Source organism: Leptodactylus fuscus, chromosome 2 (genome assembly GCF_031893055.1).
Source record: "Leptodactylus fuscus isolate aLepFus1 chromosome 2, aLepFus1.hap2, whole genome shotgun sequence".
NCBI lineage: Eukaryota > Metazoa > Chordata > Amphibia > Anura > Leptodactylidae > Leptodactylus > Leptodactylus fuscus.
In genome coordinates, this window is record NC_134266.1 from 48224445 (window position 1) to 48241946 (window position 17502).

Here is a 17502-nt window from a genome sequence, read left to right on the forward strand (position 1 = left end):
TACTGCAGGTTTCCGTATCCTGCCTCTGTTTTGTGCTGGAAACGGAAACCTGCAGAACAGAGACCGGGCACAGATGTGAACGAGCCCTAACATAGCAGTTACCCGCGGACCCCATCGGACTCTGTTGACTATAATGGGGTCTGTTGGATGTCCAATGTTTTAAAGCTGAAACCAGTGGAAGAAAACGTCCTCAGTGTAGGACATTTCCCACCGCCCAATTTTGATGGACACTGTGGTGTAGTCTCCAGTGAAGACTCAGGTGCAGATGTGAACGTAGCCTAAAGAGGCGGACTACTCTAAGAGGTGATCTTTTGGAGGGATTTCACGTGGAGCCCAGCGGTTTCCATTGACTATAGTGGGGTCTGTTGGGTGTCCTTTGTTTCAAAATAGAAATCGGTATGCAGGACTTTTTTCTCTACTAATTTTTGGCAGCGACTCCAGTGCAGATGTGAATGTAGCCTAAGGAGGCAGTATACTCTAAGAGGTGATCTTTTGGAGGGGCTTCACGACCAGTTTTGGGTGGGGTTTCTCTGTATATAATTCCTGACATAACAAATCATATGAGCCTATTGTATTTCTCGTTGCACTCAAGAGCACTTTATGTTACTGCCCATATAACATGCATTGATTGCGTAGAAGTGAATATTTTACGTAGCGTCAGGGCTCTATTATGAAGTTTTTTAATGGACGAGTGGACGTCCACCATGGTTTATTTTACAGATATCTTTTTATTTGGTTTACTTTACACAATTTATATTGCAGAGCAGGCGTATTTATATACAGTATAGATTAATGTAGAATAAGTATCCAAATATTTACTAAACCATTAGATAATAGATCGATTTAATCCTGCTTTATGGGTGGCCGACAGTAGAGCGCTCAATCTGTAATTGTGTTTTTCTCCTTTATTTGTTTAAAGAGATAATAAAACCTGAAAACCAAGAAATAAAAACAAAAATCTCCATGATATACTTCATCTCTAGGTCTGTCTGGAGGATTAGCTGCACATTTGCTGAGTTTAGCGTAATCTTGCAGACCTACAGTATGCAAACATTGCTCTCTGCCTCCCTGCAGCTCCGTCTTCGGTTATAGATGCTAGCATGACATCACAGGAAGTTTGGGAAGGGGAGGGGCTTACTGTTACGCTCCCACATTGATTGTAAGGGCTAGTTCACACGGGGCAAGTTGGCAGCAGATTTTGACGTGGAATCCGCCTCAAAATCCGCTGCTCTTATTGACTTCAGTGGGAGCGGCTTGCTTCTTTTTTTCCGCTAGCTAGTAGCGGAAAAAAGAAGTGAGTTGCCCTATCTTGACGCAGATTCTTTCCATTCATTTGGGCCTAATCCATTGCGGAATGCCGCGACGGGATGCCAGTGCACTGCATTGGCATCCTGTTGCGGCAGCCGCGACGGAATGTGTACAAGCGGAGCCCCATATGAACTAGGCCCTTAAGCTAGTGGGAAAACTCATTTTTAACTAAGCACTTACTTGCATAGCCTTTAGAAAGTCTATTCCACACATACCTTTTGTATATTAATTGCCTCAGTCGTTGTTGAATGAGCCCGCTTTTATTCATATGCTAATCAGCCTCCAGCGAGCACCTGGAAGTCTCAGTGAGCACTGTCTGCTATGTGTGTGTGAGAGCAGGGAGGCTACAGCTGATGATGACTCGTCAAAAACTACTGAGGGGACTAACATACAAAAGGTACATGTGGAATATCCTTTCTAAAAGCTATGCAAGGATGTACTTAGTTAAAAAATGAGTTTTCCCAATGATAGAGCCCCTTTAAGTGTGTTCTGAAGTTCTGTTCTTTTACGATATTTATAGAACAGGTATTGAAACATATTTGGCCTGTATCCTTGGTCATGTATACGAAGCCTAAGAAAGAATGTTTTATATGGTCTTAGTTATGTAAGATATCGTGTGAAAATAAATTAGCGGAAACTTCCATAAATGTTTATATTTTTATTAGTGCATGAAAAGAGCCATATGCTTCCTTCTTGCGTGCCATTGCCAGTATGGGTATACAGCTGACTGTGTCTGGAGTTAGAGACTCTGGGCAGAGTGGATTATGGTAGGGGACAGAATTATCAATTTCCCCGGGATGTTTTCCAGGAAAAGGAGACTTGAAGGTGGACAGTTTGTAGAGTATCGCGCCAATAGCAGAGAAGTCTATTCTTCGTCCATGGGCCTGGTCTCTCAGCATTTCTGGGGCTGTATGTCCTGGTGTACCGTTACACTCTTCCTCTTGTACACGCCTGTACACACAGCAAGGCCAAAATCCGTTATTTTCATGTGGCCGCTGTGGTCAGAAGGATATTTTGTGGCTATAGGTGTCTTTTCTGTGCAGGAACTCTGTGCCATAGATCACTTCTGCTGTGATGAATTTCACATTGCGGTATCAAGAGGAAGTTTATTATGATGAAATCAGGCAGGTCCCCTCCGGTGGCCAATTCTGTTGCATAGTAGACAAAGTTCAGAGTGTGGAAGGCGGCCAGGCCATGGATTAAAGGATTCTATCATTAGAATCCCTTTTTTAGTTAAGAACATGTAGGAATAGCCTTAAGAAAGGCTATTCTTCTCTTACCTTTCTTTTTCTGATCCGCACCACCATTCCTGAGAAATTTCTTATTTCTTCCATACGTAAATGAGTTTTCAGACAGCACAGGAGGTGTCCCCTGTGCTGTCCGAAAACTCTCCAGCGATGCCTCTGTCGTCTTCTTCCGGCCACCTCTTCGCCCTGTCACCGGCCGCATCTTCATCCAAAAGTGCCGACTGCGCATGTCCGTCGGTCATTTTCCTGTGGCTGAACGGGCGCTTGTGTAAAAAGCCACAGGAAAATGACAGTCGGTGCTTTTGGATGAAGAAGAGGCGACCAGCAGAAGAAGACAGCGGTTTCGTTAGAGAGTTTTCGGACAGCACAAGGTATATTACAAGATTTATTAAGGACACCCATACTGTCAGAAAATCAAGTTTTCCAAAAGTTTAGTTACTCTTTAATGGTGCCTTGATATCAGATTTCCTTCTGTTAATTTCACGCCAATGGTCCGGACAGAGACAGGAATGTGTTATGAAGATGTCGCCTGTGTCTGGATGTGTCTGGAGTTTTGCTGCAATCCAACATTTCTATCTAGGTGCATTATTTTTATATCAATTGGTTAATATTCTAGAAAAATCCTTGAGGGGGCATTGAGGTATTGTTTTTCACAGATGAATGTACCAGATACCGCGTTTCCCAGATTGGGTTCCTATCTAAATTTAGGGTATAAAATAAATGTTATTCTCAGATGGGTCACAAGGTTCACTGACATACGATGTCCTGGGTTCTTTGAACTTCTTGCCTACATGTTTGTAAGGGGTTTTGTTTCATTCAACTAACAAGAATCCGCTCCTTCCTCACCCCAGAAACTACCAAGATGCTCGTCCAGGCCCTCATAATCTCCCGCTTAGACTACTGCAACACCCTTCTGCATGGACTCCCGGCAAACACCCTCGCCCCCCTCCAGTCCACCTTAAACTGTGCTGCTCGCTTAATCCACCTCACCCCCCGATCTTCATCGGCTGCTCCCCTCTGCCAATCCCTCCACTGGTTACCCATAGCCCAGCGAATTGAGTTCAAGCTACTAACGCTAACATACAAAGCCATCCACAACCTGTCCCCTCCATATATCTCTGACCTCAACTCCCGCTACCTGCCCACACGTAACCTCAGATCCTCCAACGACCTCCTACTCCGCTCTGCTCTCATCCGCTCCTCACACAACCGTCTCCAAGACTTCTCCCGTGCGTCCCCCATACTCTGGAACTCCTTACCACGACACATAAGACTGACCCCCACAATCACAGGATTCAAGAAGGCCCTGAAGACTCACCTATTCAGGAAGGCCTACAACCTCCAATAACACTATCACCGCACTGCCATCTGTACAGTCTCCCCCTCTCCTTCTGTCTCTCCCCCCTTCCCTCATAGATTGTAAGCCCTCGCGGGCAGGGCCCTCTACCCCACTGTGCCAGCCGATCACTGTTAGTATGATATGTACCTGTATATTTTGTGAATTGTATGTAACCCCCAAATGTAAAGCACCATGGAATTAATGGTGCTATATAAATAAACAATAATAATAATAATAACAAGAGCACTGCAAAAAAGTACGGCCAAGAGGTAAGGGGTCCCAGAATATTAGTAGGGTGCCACCAATTCTGCCACATATCACATCGATTTTCTTGCAACAGTGATTATTGTAACATACACTCACCGGCCACTTTATTAGGTACACCATGCTAGTAACGGGTTGGACCCCCTTTTTCCTTCAGAACTGCCTCAATTCTTCGTGGCATAGATTCAACAAGGTGCTGGAAGCATTCCTCAGAGATTTTGGTCCATATTGACATGATGGCATCACACAGTTGCCGCAGATTTGTCGGCTGCACATCCATGATGCGAATCTCCCGTTCCACCACATCCCAAAGATGCTCTATTGGATTGAGATCTGGTGACTGTGGAGGCCATTGGAGTACAGTGAACTCATTGTCATGTTCAAGAAACCAGTCTGAGATGATTCCAGCTTTATGACATGGCGCATTATCCTGCTGAAAGTAGCCATCAGATGTTGGGTACATTGTGGTCATAAAGGGATGGACATGGTCAGCAACAATACTCAGGTAGGCTTTGGCGTTGCAACGATGCTCAATTGGTACCAAGGGGCCCAAAGAGTGCCAAGAAAATATTCCCCACACCATGACACCACCACCACCAGCCTGAACCGTTGATACAAGGCAGGATGGATCCATGCTTTCATGTTGTTGACGCCAAATTCTGACCCTACCATCCGAATGTTGCAGCAGAAATCGAGACTCATCAGACCAGGCAACGTTTTTCCAATCTTCAATTGTCCAATTTCGATGAGCTTGTGCAAATTGTAGCCTCAGTTTCCTGTTCTTAGCTGAAAGGAGTGGCACCCGGTGTGGTCTTCTGCTGCTGTAGCCCATCTGCCTCAAAGTTCGACGTAGGGGCGTTCAGAGATGCTCTTCTGGCTACCTTGGTTGTAACGGGTGGCTATTTGAGTCACTGTTGCCTTTCTATCAGCTCGAACCAGTCTGGCCATTCTCCTCTGACCTCTGGCATCAACAACGCATTTCCGCCCACAGAACTGCCGCTCACTGGATGTTTTTTCTTTTTCGGACCATTCTCTGTAAACCCTAGAGATGGTTGTTCGTGAAAATCCCAGTAGATCAGCAGTTTCTGAAATACTCAGACCAGCCCTTCTGGCACCAACAACCATGCCACGTTCAAAGGCACTCAAATCACCTTTCTTCCCCATACTGATGCTCGGTTTGAACTGCAGGAGATTGTCTTGACCATGTCTACATGCCGAAATGCACTGAGTTGCCGCCATGTGATTGGCTGATTAGAAATTAAGTGTTAACGAGCAGTTGGACAGGTGTACCTAATAAAGTGGCCGGTGAGTGTATAATTACTGTATTACATTACATTATTTACAATCTTTTTCTGTTAATTTTTACTTTTTCTAGATTGAAGTTTATTTTTGGGCCGACCGCTCTCTACGCCTTGGATTTAGTTGATCAGCGTTCTGTAACACATGTCACAAGTCCCAGTGGAAGAAGCACTTTCCAGGTAATTTTTGTAATGAGTGAATACAGATTCTTTTTACATTCAGTCCAACATTTTTATTCTTTTTGTACATCTTTAAATACTGACTTATTGAGTGTTACTTAAATATGGATTCTCCTTGAAGAGGTTTTCCCTCTGAATACATGGATCTCCTAAGTGTCTTGTCTCTGGGGTCTCCCCAAGAGATCAGGAAAACGGAGGCCACTAGCTTCCCCCAAGTGCCAATGCAGTGGCATGTGCATGTGGCCATCGTTCCATTGATATATCTATGGGCTGCAGAGATCCATGATGGAACCCCAGTGATCAAACATTTATACTTTTTCCTGTGGGTAGGTGATAACGGTCTGTAGCAGGATAACCCGATCAAAGAGGACCTTTCACCACATCCACCAACTCCAACTCATTTTCTGATTCTAGTACATTGGATTTTCTTCTGTATCCCCCACCATTCCTGAGTAATCATTTCTGTTAGTTTCAGCTCAGCTATGCTCTCTTCTGTAAGGTGGGTGGTCCCAGTCTGCTCCAGCTTAGAACCGTCCACCTGATAATTGAGAGTCTATTTGTGCTGAAACTAACAGAACTTATTGCTCGGGAATGGTGGAAGGATGTATGGAAATGTACTTGGTGGAGGTTGTAAAAGACTTTTATTTTTAGGAAAAATCTTCAAATTTATCCTGATGAGGGTTAAACATTTTTCAGCTGACATGGCTACTTTGTAGATTAATATCTCCCTTATTATGACTGCACTATTGCCTTCTATTTTTCAAATTAGCGGCCATGTAAAACCAACAATAGAGAAAAAAAATGCTCAAAATTTTATCTATTCTATCTGTATGTTTGTACTGTACTGATTTGGTTAAACACAGAAGTTTCAAAGAAGGCAGATCTACTGTGTCCATCTTCGTAAATGTGATGAGGTGGACACACGTGCTCAGTCTTGCTTCTCTCTCTACCCACTGACTATACAGTAGAGTCCCTGATGGGATCCTCTGAAGCTCAGTATCTTTAAATCTACATTGATTGATAATGGGGCAGATCTGTCAGAAGAAAGCTATAGAGTGCATAGTCACTTTATATTGTGGGATATGCGTATCTTGTGACTTTCACACCCTTCAGCTCAAGTGTTTGTTCTCCTCACCAGCATAGACACATTGGTGCACATAGTATCAGTAATTAGGCATGACTAAATTAGCGCTATATATGGGTGAATTCACACTGAGTAAACGCTAGCTTATTCTGAACGTAAAACACGTTCAGAATAAGCGGCGTCTAAAGCAGCTCCATTCATTTCTATGGGAGCGGGGATACGAGCGCTCCCCATAGAAATGAATGGGCTGCTTCTTTCACTCCGTGCAGTCCCATTGAAGTGAATGGGGAGTGCCGGCGTGTACGCTCCGGCATGAGCAGAGCTTGCCGTATACGCCGGCACTCCCCATTCACTTCAATGGGACTGCACGGAGTGAAAGAAGCAGCCCATTCATTTCTATGGGGAGCGCTCGTATCCCCGCTCCCATAGAAATGAATGGAGCTGCTTTAGACGCCGCTTATTCTGAACGTGTTTTACGTTCAGAATAAGCTAGCGTTTACTCAGTGTGAATTCACCCTATAATTGGAAAACATCTGTTCTCTGTATAACACATGGCAGTTATTATGTAGGAACATTGTTATTGCCTACATGTATATCATTATAGGGTTTCTAGCCATTCAGCGCGCCACTCGGGATCCAGACATGACAGACAATGTTAGTAAATACATGAGAAAAATGATAATAATCTAATTCAGTCCTGTCAAAGCAAATTTTAATTACCTTGAGATAAACTTGATAGGCCAAAGGGTTCTCCTAAAGTGATTGATTCTGGTGATGGCCATATATAATTATATATATATCCTACTGTTGATATACTGTATATTATCTGTATCTGTACTCCTAGAGATTTCCTAGCGCAGTATAGTTCTATAGATATAGTAGGGTCCAAGGCTGTGGCGTTGACAGGTAAAATCACCAACCTTGACTCCTCTATTTCTCCGCAGCCTTGACTCCTTCAGAAATGGCCGGCGGCCATAGTCATCCAGAAGCAGTAAAGTTCCTAGTTCATTAAAAATCCAGTGACTGAAAAAGTAGATATACAGCAAACTATACGTCTAAATGATAAAATATCAATAATTGTAGAATATAATTAAAAATAATTAATAATTTTACTTTAGGTTCACACTTGCGCATGAATTCTTCTTCTTTGGGTCTTCTTGGGGAAACAAAAAACGGAAACCCAATCCACTTAACAAGCGCTTACTCATGGAATCCCACTGACCCCATAGACTATAAAGGTGCTTGCAGGACTTTTCTCGTCACATTTTTCAAGCACATTCGGGGATGGAAAACCCAAATGGAATCCAGGCGCACATGTGAACCCAGCCTGATTGAAGCTGAAGCTGGTAACTTCTTTCCAACTCCGTACAAAATTGGCCCAAACTCAGACTGAACAGCTCTGGTGGGATTTCCATGGAGTATTAGTTTATTAGAGACTAGAAGCCTAATATTTATGTAGGATCATGGAAATCATTGGGATTGTTTTAATGGTAGAACTTGACAAGTGGTCGCCTTATGTGTTGAAGGGACTAAAATCTCTACTTTTGATACAGTATAAGAGCATCTCGTGTGCACAATATGGTGACCCACTACTATCAGAAAATAAGAAGATCCCGTTTACTTTGCCCCAAAATTCTATCTTGTAGACTATGACCCCCTGGAGTATGGTTATGGTAGAATGGCTGAATGGTCAACATGGGACTCAAGAAGCGATGGAAAAGCAGAGGTGGGGATAGTCAAGTAATACTTTTAATTTCTTTTAATCCTTGCTGCCCCATAGCTAATAATACATTATGTTTCTTGACAACCCCCTTACACTGAAGATAACCAACTTTATGGCATCCAATATGAAGAACCTTCTATTCGGTGTTGGTTCTCTATTTGCATGTTTTACTAACATTAAAGGGATTCTATCATTAGATTGAGCAGAAGGGAGATGAATAAGAGCGTCCTATGTATTTCCCATTCTCTCTTTAGCCACTACTGGGTTTGGCTCAAGAAACGCAGCAAAATCTGCAACAAAAAAAAGCTGCGTTTCTGCTATTTGGGTCTCAGCCTTAATACTTATATTTGCAAAAATGATTAACGTTTAACCCCTCAAGGGCTCATACACAAGCCTGTTTGATGTCACATAGGGTCCATATATGGAGCTACTATACAGCCCCATATGACCAAGGTATTTACCCCTCCTTCTCATAAAACATCTAGGTAAACATGGCCCAAACCTCTGCATGAAATGGGACACATATGGCTTTATAGAAGTCTAGTAGTGTTGCGATACAGCTCCATACAATGCATAGCTATGGAGTCATAAAACAACAATATGCATGAGCTCTTATACTGCGAGACGCATCATTGTATCTAAAAATAAACATTTGCACTATTTTACGTCAGTTCTTAAATCCGACCTGGAAACTGTAATTTTATACAATCTACTTTGTTGTGTAAGACGTCGCCATATCCTGGTACAATAGAGTTTATTATCCCTAACACTTTCCATGTGCGTTTCCCCATCACAATGACACAGAGGCGCTTGTGTTGCGTTACATTAAGCAGCATCAATATAAACATATGTTTTCATTCTGCACGTTCAGCTGGCAGGCAACACTTGTGACCTTTCTCATGTACATTTGCGCGACTGTGCGGAAGAACTCTTTGTAGTAGGGTGATGGACAGGCTGTAATTGTAGCGCTTCACCATCCAGCTGTTCTCTTCCACATCTGATCATTATACAGCTATGAAGGCAGCTTTGTCTCTTTACAATTAGGTTTGCTATTTACTACTGCAATCCATATCATATTCTTGGACGTGAAACAAGAGAATTTACCGCTTCGCAGCTGCATTCTTTTCTGTGTTCTGTAAATAGACGCCGCTCCGGCTAGTATTTTAAGTATCCGAATAGTTTCACGGACGGGTCCCTGAAAAGAAACTCTACATACCCTCTATGTATACACTGTGTGTATCACTAAGAAGGCATGTACTGTCCAATGTGAAAATGCTTTCTTCAGCTGTGACCTGAATTTCATCATCACCCCCTCCCAAGTCGCTGGGATTGGCAGTGCTGGTAGCGATGATGGACCGGATGATGCAAGCGTTTATGGCTGTGCAGGGGCCTGAACATAGTTTGACCACAGCTTAGAAAACATTAAAGCGGAAACGTCATGCATCAGAAGAATTACAATGGGAAACTGTTTTTGTTCTGTTTTTTTCTTTTTTTTAAGTTTACTGTTGAATGAAAGTTTATTGAGTCTAACAAACATCAAAGAAGAAACCCAAGATTTCAGAATGTAGCACTATGGGTCTCCTTACCCTTAGCTTTCCTCAAAATTTGTTTAAGCCTCCAGGTTCTCAGTACGTTATTGCTACATGCAAATGAGAAACAATAACACAACAGGCTGCTGTTCACATGAGAACCACTGGGGGGCCACCTATGGAGAAATATGGTATAAACAACTCCTGACAGAATATCACAAAATCATGTTTTTTTTCAAAGCTGGTGATCTTGCTTTACTCATCTCAGGATCTGTTGAAGCAAAAGGAGAGGTAAAGAAGGATATATCTGTATGGAGCAAGGTCTTCTATGACCAGTAAGTAAAATGATTATGCCCTTAGGTTTCTTAGAAAACTATGCCTTAATCTATAGGGAGTTACATTTTAAAAGGCGGTGCTGGAGCTCCTTCTTCTTTTCTACCCATGAGGTCTTATTGAATATTCTTTACCCAGAATTCTTAGCAGGGAATGCATGGTCATATATGTATCCCTGTGTCGGCTCTCTCTAATGAGACACATTACCCCTTCTGACTCACATCTAGACCCCTCACACAGCCAGCCAGTACCCTGTTCTGCCCTAATGAGAGGAAACGACCTCGAAAGAGTCATCTGAGGATGGAAGACATTGAAAAAAATATGATGTTTGCAAAAAGTTGGAATGATGAGAAAAGGTAACAGAACTGTTTCTAGATGGTGGTGAAGACCCCAACACAAAATATGATAAGATCACTATATTTATCAAACTTCCAAATTATTATTGTCTGCTCATTCCTCGAATTTTAATATATTTACTAGAGATTTAATATTGACTTCTTCCTGTAGCTCGTTCCCCTATTTAGGGCATATGGAAATCATATGAATTGTCATAGGACCCCCTACCACCATGAACACATTCTGGTGGCCTTGAGCGTACATGGTTGGCCATTCAAAAGTGGCCACAGTGTGGTACTACAGGGAAAATATAGGGTAAAATTAGCTGCTTTGGATTTGATAAGACCCTCTTTCTCTTACCAGGGCACTAAAATGACCTATAACATTTTTGGAAGTTTGGACGTTGTGTCCAGTTGACTGTAGAAATTCATTAAAAGGCAAAGGGAATCTGTGTTTTTGGAATGTGTAATCCATTGTGAACCTCTTCTTAAGTGGTGCCTTAAGCGGCTGCCTACTGTGCTTACTCCTTGTTCCTGGTCTTCAGAACCACAACACTATAGTATTTTTTTATTTTATTTTTTGCCTCTTCATTATTATTCATGTGCCACATCTATATAGAATAGAAAAGTAGTTTGTCAACGCCGATCACTCAAAAATATTGGTCATAAACCAAAACCTCAGCTGCTTTGTCTCCTTCCAGTCGGCAGCGTGCTTCTTCAGAGGCCATGTGAATTAACCAATTTCAACAGCTTTATTATCGCTAATCCCTGTAAGCACGTTTTCCTCTATACTGACCACTTGACCTTCTGGTTGACCACCCATGTCTCTTATATAATGACGAGTCGTGCATGACTGATGGTTGCTTGTTTGATCTGTAACTTTGGCTGTCTTTCTTACAAGATCTCCTATTAGTAAAGTAACATCTGAACTTTTTGTTGGCCTGTCCTGTTCATAAGAGAATTTGTGTCCAAGATACACACATCTGGTACATACAATGTGAAATCTGAAGACTTAGACAATATTATGTTTGGATGATGGTCAGAAGACTTTCTAGTTTTTTTCAACAGTCAACATTTTTCTCATGGTCTCTTAACCCAAAAATGAAATGTATACTTCATCCTTATGTATACAAACATATATTTTGGAGCATCTTTATCTGTATTTTAGTAAATCTTATGATGTTACACACTCATGTAATGCATTACGAGATTTACTGTTTATATGCATATAAAATATTTTTTTAGTTTTTCTCTAAACTCAGGATATTTTATTGAAATCATATTTTTATTAGAATGAGTCAACTTTATCTTTGCCCTGAATTTAATAAACATTGGCTTACAGCTAAAGCGTTTTAAAGGGGTTTTCTCGTGAACATACCGTATATACTCGAGTATAAGCCGAGTTTTTCAGCACAGTTTTTGTGCTGAAAAAGTGCTCCTCGGCTTATATTCGGGTCATTACGGTAATTTTCTGCTAGCAGGCCAGGATAGCAGACTCCGCCCCCCCACCGCTCCATCACACGCCGGGTGACGTAGCCACGTAAACTCAGGCCCGCACCCGGCATGTCTGCTTCCTGCCCTGCTAGCAGAAGTACCGTAAGTACATCTGCAGATTTTAATGTACAGCATCGCCGCGCTCCTGGCAGGAGCGTGGTGATGCTGTGGGCCCCGGCACCCGCCGCGGTGTCTGGATGCCGGGTCCGGATGCCGGGTATGTAAGTGTAATGGCGCTGCTCTGCAGAGCGGTCGCCATAGAAACCAGCACCTCCGCTGTAATGCTTACAGCAGAGATGCTGAAGCTTATGCCTGCGGTCTCTGATTGTAGGCATAAGCTATGGCATCTCCGCTATAAGCGTTACAGCGGAGGTGCCCTCCGGAGATGTCCTCCCCCCCTCCTAGTTCAAAATTAGCCCCCGGGGCCGGTCCCCACCGGCCCCATACCTTTAAAGTTGCAGGCCGGCTCCTGCGCAGCGAGCTCGCAGTAGCCGACCTGTTCCGACGACAGCCGGGAGCCTAATGAAGGCTCACAGGCCTGTCATCGCTATATTACTATTACGGCTGGTCATAGACCAGCCGTAATAGTAATATAGAGAATCTCCCATAGACAGCAATACACTTGTATTGCCGTCTATGGAACTTGCAATCAAATGACTGCAGGTTCAAGTCCCCCAGGGGGGCTAAAAAAAAGTTTAAAAAAAATATAATAAAAAATAAAATAAATAAAAGTTCACAGCGGGTTCACACCAGCACCTGATCTCAGTCATGCAGGTTTCCGTTTTCTGTCAGCAGAAGACAGAAACCGACATTCAGTGTCTGTGGGTGAGCTGTCTTCTGCTGCCCATGGCGAAACCATTTTGTTTTTTACTGGATACAAAGTCCTGCATGTCCCACTAAAAAAAACAAAAAACTGTTTCAATGCGGAGAGCAGAAGACGCTCACCGGCGGACACTTTTCAAACCCATGAATGTTTCTCGGGCAGGAAACGGAAACCTGCATAACTGAGATTGGGCGCTGGTGTGAACCTGCCCTCAAAGTAGAAAATGACTGTGAAACACATACACATTAGGTATCCCTGTGTCTGACAGTGCCCGGTCTACTGAATATAGGGGATCTGCAGTGCTTCTATTCCGTCGGGAAGGGGTTAATAGGAGCACTGCAGATACGCTATATTCAGCCAGGCTGAATTCCAAGTGGGGGTAAAAACCCCTCAGTCCTCAAGCTCAGGGAAGGGGCAGACAGACAACCAAAACACCCCCTCCCCTTTCCCAGCACTTACTGCACCCAAGAACTCGGCCATTTTAATTTTTGAAATTTTCCAGTAGCTGCTGCATTTCCCCCTAGGCTTATACTCGAGTCAATAAGTTTTCCCAGTTTTTTGTGGTAAAATTAGGGGGGTCGGCTTATATTCGGGTCGGCTTATACTCGAGTATATACGGTATTTAAATTTGTAGACAATTAAATGTTGAAGGAGTATTCCAATCTAAACTGCTAGCTTATGTAAAGGTTCTCATCCATTTTATCTCAGGATGGGTAACGTGACTCATTGCTCTCTGGAGGAGAGGGAGGCTGAGTTCTCATATCCGCACTTGTTCTCAGAGCTGTTATTTCCTGCTTTTAGGTCCCGGCAATCAGGTCCAGGGTCAGACTGGCCCACCGGGGAACCGGTGAATCCCCCGGTGGGCCCCGAGCCTCGACTGTTAAGTCCTCATTTTACCAAAGCAGATATACTGGACAGGGGCCCAATTGGGCTCCTGTCCAATGCATTTGCCTCAACACTCAGCAGCCATTAGCTGATGCTGAAGCTGTATATGGTGTCCTCCCGATATATAGGGAAAGTACATATCAGGAGGACGCCATGTGCTCCATCAACATCAGCTAATGGCCGCTTGTAATCCTGCACTTCGCTGCTGTCCTATGAGGACCTGCTGCGGGGACCAGTGAAGTGGCCATAAAAAATTTGGCCCAGACATTCCCTTAAAAGAGGTTGTTTATAAACTGGAGTCATCACTGTGGTGGCCACTCCAGTTTAAAAATAAAAAAATAAATAAAAAGTATACTCCCCTGTCCCCAGCACCCCGTTGTCCCCCGCCTGTGTCTGTTCGGTCTCATGGTCTCATTTCTGGGAATTCTGTACCTAATTGGTCTCGGCGATCACATGAGGTGCAGGACTCCCAGCAAGGAGACCGAATGGACACTGGCAGCGCACAACGGAGCGCCGAGGACAGATGAGTATTCTTTTTTATTTATTTGTTCTTTATTTTACACCTCCCGCCCGGCACATGAGTTGCTCCAATTCCTGGACAACCACTTTAAGGGCTAGTTCACACGGGGGGAGTTGGCAGTGGATTTTGACACGCAATCCGCCTCAAAATCCGCTGCCAAAAATGGTTCCTATTGACTTTATGGGAGCTGCTCGCTTTTTTTTCCCGCTAGCTAGTTGCGGAAAAAGAAACAAGCTGCCCTATCTTGCCACGGATTCTGTGGCTGAATCAGTCGCCACAGCACGAGGCTTCGGCCCATTCATTTGGGCCTAATCTGGAGCGGAATGCTGCGACATTCATGTAACTCCATGTGAACTAGCCCTAAAGGATTTATCTATCTTTCTAATATTGATGGTATGTCCTCAGGATAGACCATTAATATTACATCTACAATGATACAACAGCCAGGACCTCTGCAAATCAGCTTTTCCAGGACAGAGCAGCAACAGGTAATAGTAACATTTCTAGGATCCATGCTGTTCACTTGCCATACAAGGTGTAGCAGTAGGTTTAGGTAGTTCGCATGGTATAGTGGGTGAGCAGCATGGCTCCTGACATGTTATTACCTTTAGCCGTCGGGTCTCGGACCGCTGATCTGCAGGATCCTGGCGGTGGGCCCCTAGAAACAATTCCACTGGTGGGCCCTAGACATCCTAGTCCAACACTGATCAGGTCATCCACTTGCAATTTGCTAATGAGGGCTCAGACAGGGATAGCTCAGTGCCTGCTATATCTGTATGTAAACACAGAGATCAGTGTTGAGGTTCGTGCAAGACCACGGTCCATCCTGACAGCCTGTAGTATTTTTATTCCCCAAACCTGTGTAATATAATATACATTTACTATGTATACTATTGTATCTGCTTTTCTTTTACATTTCTAGTAATCATTATAAACCATCTTTATGGTAAAGTTAAAATCTATAGCTACTGAAGTACTTCATAGTGTCTTTGTAGTAAACAGTCAAAGCCTCCCCCCAACTTGAGAAAGAATACAGGTAGTAAAAAGAAGAGACAGCTGGCAGACTAGTGAGAGAGGGAGATGGAAAATCCTTTTACACATTTTTGAAAATACAAGTAATTGAAAATTGTTTAAGTTTTAGAGATTTTCTCTAACTACCTTAGTGGTGACAGTCTTCTGTCTTGATCAGCTGTCAATAGATACAACCATGAATATAGGAACTTTTGTATGTTCTGGCTTTTGTCAGAAACCCAGCCATAATGTCCTTTTTGTGGCCGGTTATCTTTTCATTCATGTCTACGATAAGGAAATCATTTTGGTAGTCTACAAATGTAAATATGATTTCTCATTGGAAACCACTTTAAAGAGGTTGTGCAGGCATTTTTTATTTGTCCTTCTGCTCCAGCGGCTACTCAGGGGTCGCTTCTTTAGTTCCGCTGATTGGCTTCATGGGTCATGTGACTGCTGAGGCCAATCAGCGGCCTCAGGAAGAGGTAGTGACATTGCAAGCCCTTTGCTGAGGCTGCTGATTTGGCCTCAGCAGTCACGTGTGGCAGGGACAACCGCAGCACATCAGCAGGGGACCGAGAAGACCGAACAACGCTGGGAGGCATCAGAGCATCATGGAAGGTGAGTGTGGTCTTTTATTTTTGGGGGGGGGTTTCTCACACGAAATCCCTGTTCAATTTAAATGTTAAACGGTTTGTCCATTTTTTCCTGACAACCCCCTTTAAGGCTATGGCCACGCACTGAGTTCACAGTTGGGCTATGGGTTACACAAGCAGTTTCATATGCTGGTGTACATTACAATGTAGGCGCATGGCTCAGTGGGGTGTTTGCATCTGATTTATGAGAAGGAGTAGCGCTAAAAAAGCTAGTTGTCATAAATCTGCACCATAGGGAGTTCCAGTACTATAAATAGGAGAGAGAGCCTGTAGTCTGTCAGATTGTCTAGATGTCTAGATTGTCTTGATCAGCGAAGAGCCTGAATATTCACAACATTAATGAAGAGTTTTATAGTACTGCAGTCAGGGCCACTGTAACCATAGGGCAAACAGTGCTTGTGCATCAGGCCCTATTGTGGTCAGGGCCAGGGGCGAATGCAGGATCCTAATTTACTGAGATCTCAGCAGCATTTCACACAGTTGACTGTGATAACCCGATAGTAGAGGGGAGATTTACTAAGCACAGTGCTCTAGAATTCTGTTGGAATTTGCTCCAAAAAACTGTGTAACATGCCTTGCACGTGGTCTCACTCTATGTTCACATCCGCTCTGTCCTAATCGTTCTTTTGATCCTGCAATAGTAAGTGATCCCAGAAATGACAGACACAAGCTGATCCCAAAGGACACTTTTGACTATAATGTGGTCTGTCAGGCGGTTTTTTTTTTTTTACTGAGATCAGCATATGAAAATTCAGAAAGAGAAAAAGACATGGCCCGCACATCCAAGATTGATCTAGTGCTTCTCAGCAAATTCTACATTACTGAACATGAGGTTCTTAGTATACATATTGCTCAAGGTGTATAAGCCCACTAGCCACTTCACGGCGACCTCTTTTTAGTGGGTCCCTACTAGGTGCAGCGCTGCACAGCGACCACCACAACTGCAACACGGCGCCCGCTGGGGGAGCGAACCAGTGGTCCGGCAACACCTCTGCCACCAGACCAAGCCCCCAGACTCTAGGCCGTGCCGCCCTATGGGCACAGCACCACAAGAGCAGCAGACACCATGCAGCACCGCACCATGTGAACAGATCTCAAAATTCACCTTACCATATTGCCCCAGATAGAGGACTGAGAGCTAGTAGGTGGGTTGCTTTTTGCAGTCTTTTCTGCAGCACCACACCCAGTAGAGTAGGAACCCACTATAGAGAGGTCGCCGTGAAGTGGCTAGTGGGCTTATACAGCTTGATCAATATGTATACTAAGAACCTCGTGTTCAGTATTGTAGAATTTGCTGAGAAGCACTAGATCAATGTATAAGGCTGCATTCACACTACGTAACGCCAGCGTGTATCACAGCCGTACACGCCGGCGTTACAGCAGGGCTGCCGTACACTTCCCATTCATTTCTATGGGAGCCGGCATGCGAGCGCTCTCCATAGAAATGAATGGGCTGCTTCTTTCACTGCGAGCAGT

General features: G+C 43.7%; 1 protein-coding gene across 3 annotated transcripts in view; it reads left to right on the forward strand.

Annotated features, from left to right (window-relative positions):
- Window positions 1–17502, forward strand: part of ZSWIM7 (zinc finger SWIM-type containing 7) — a 96101-nt gene that overhangs the window by 24936 nt on the left and 53663 nt on the right. For all 3 annotated transcript variants that reach the window (XM_075263800.1, XM_075263799.1, XM_075263798.1), the window contains exon 4: window positions 5534–5636. In XM_075263800.1, coding sequence (XP_075119901.1) covers window positions 5534–5636 — 103 coding nt within the window. The remainder of the gene's footprint in view (window positions 1–5533; window positions 5637–17502) is intronic.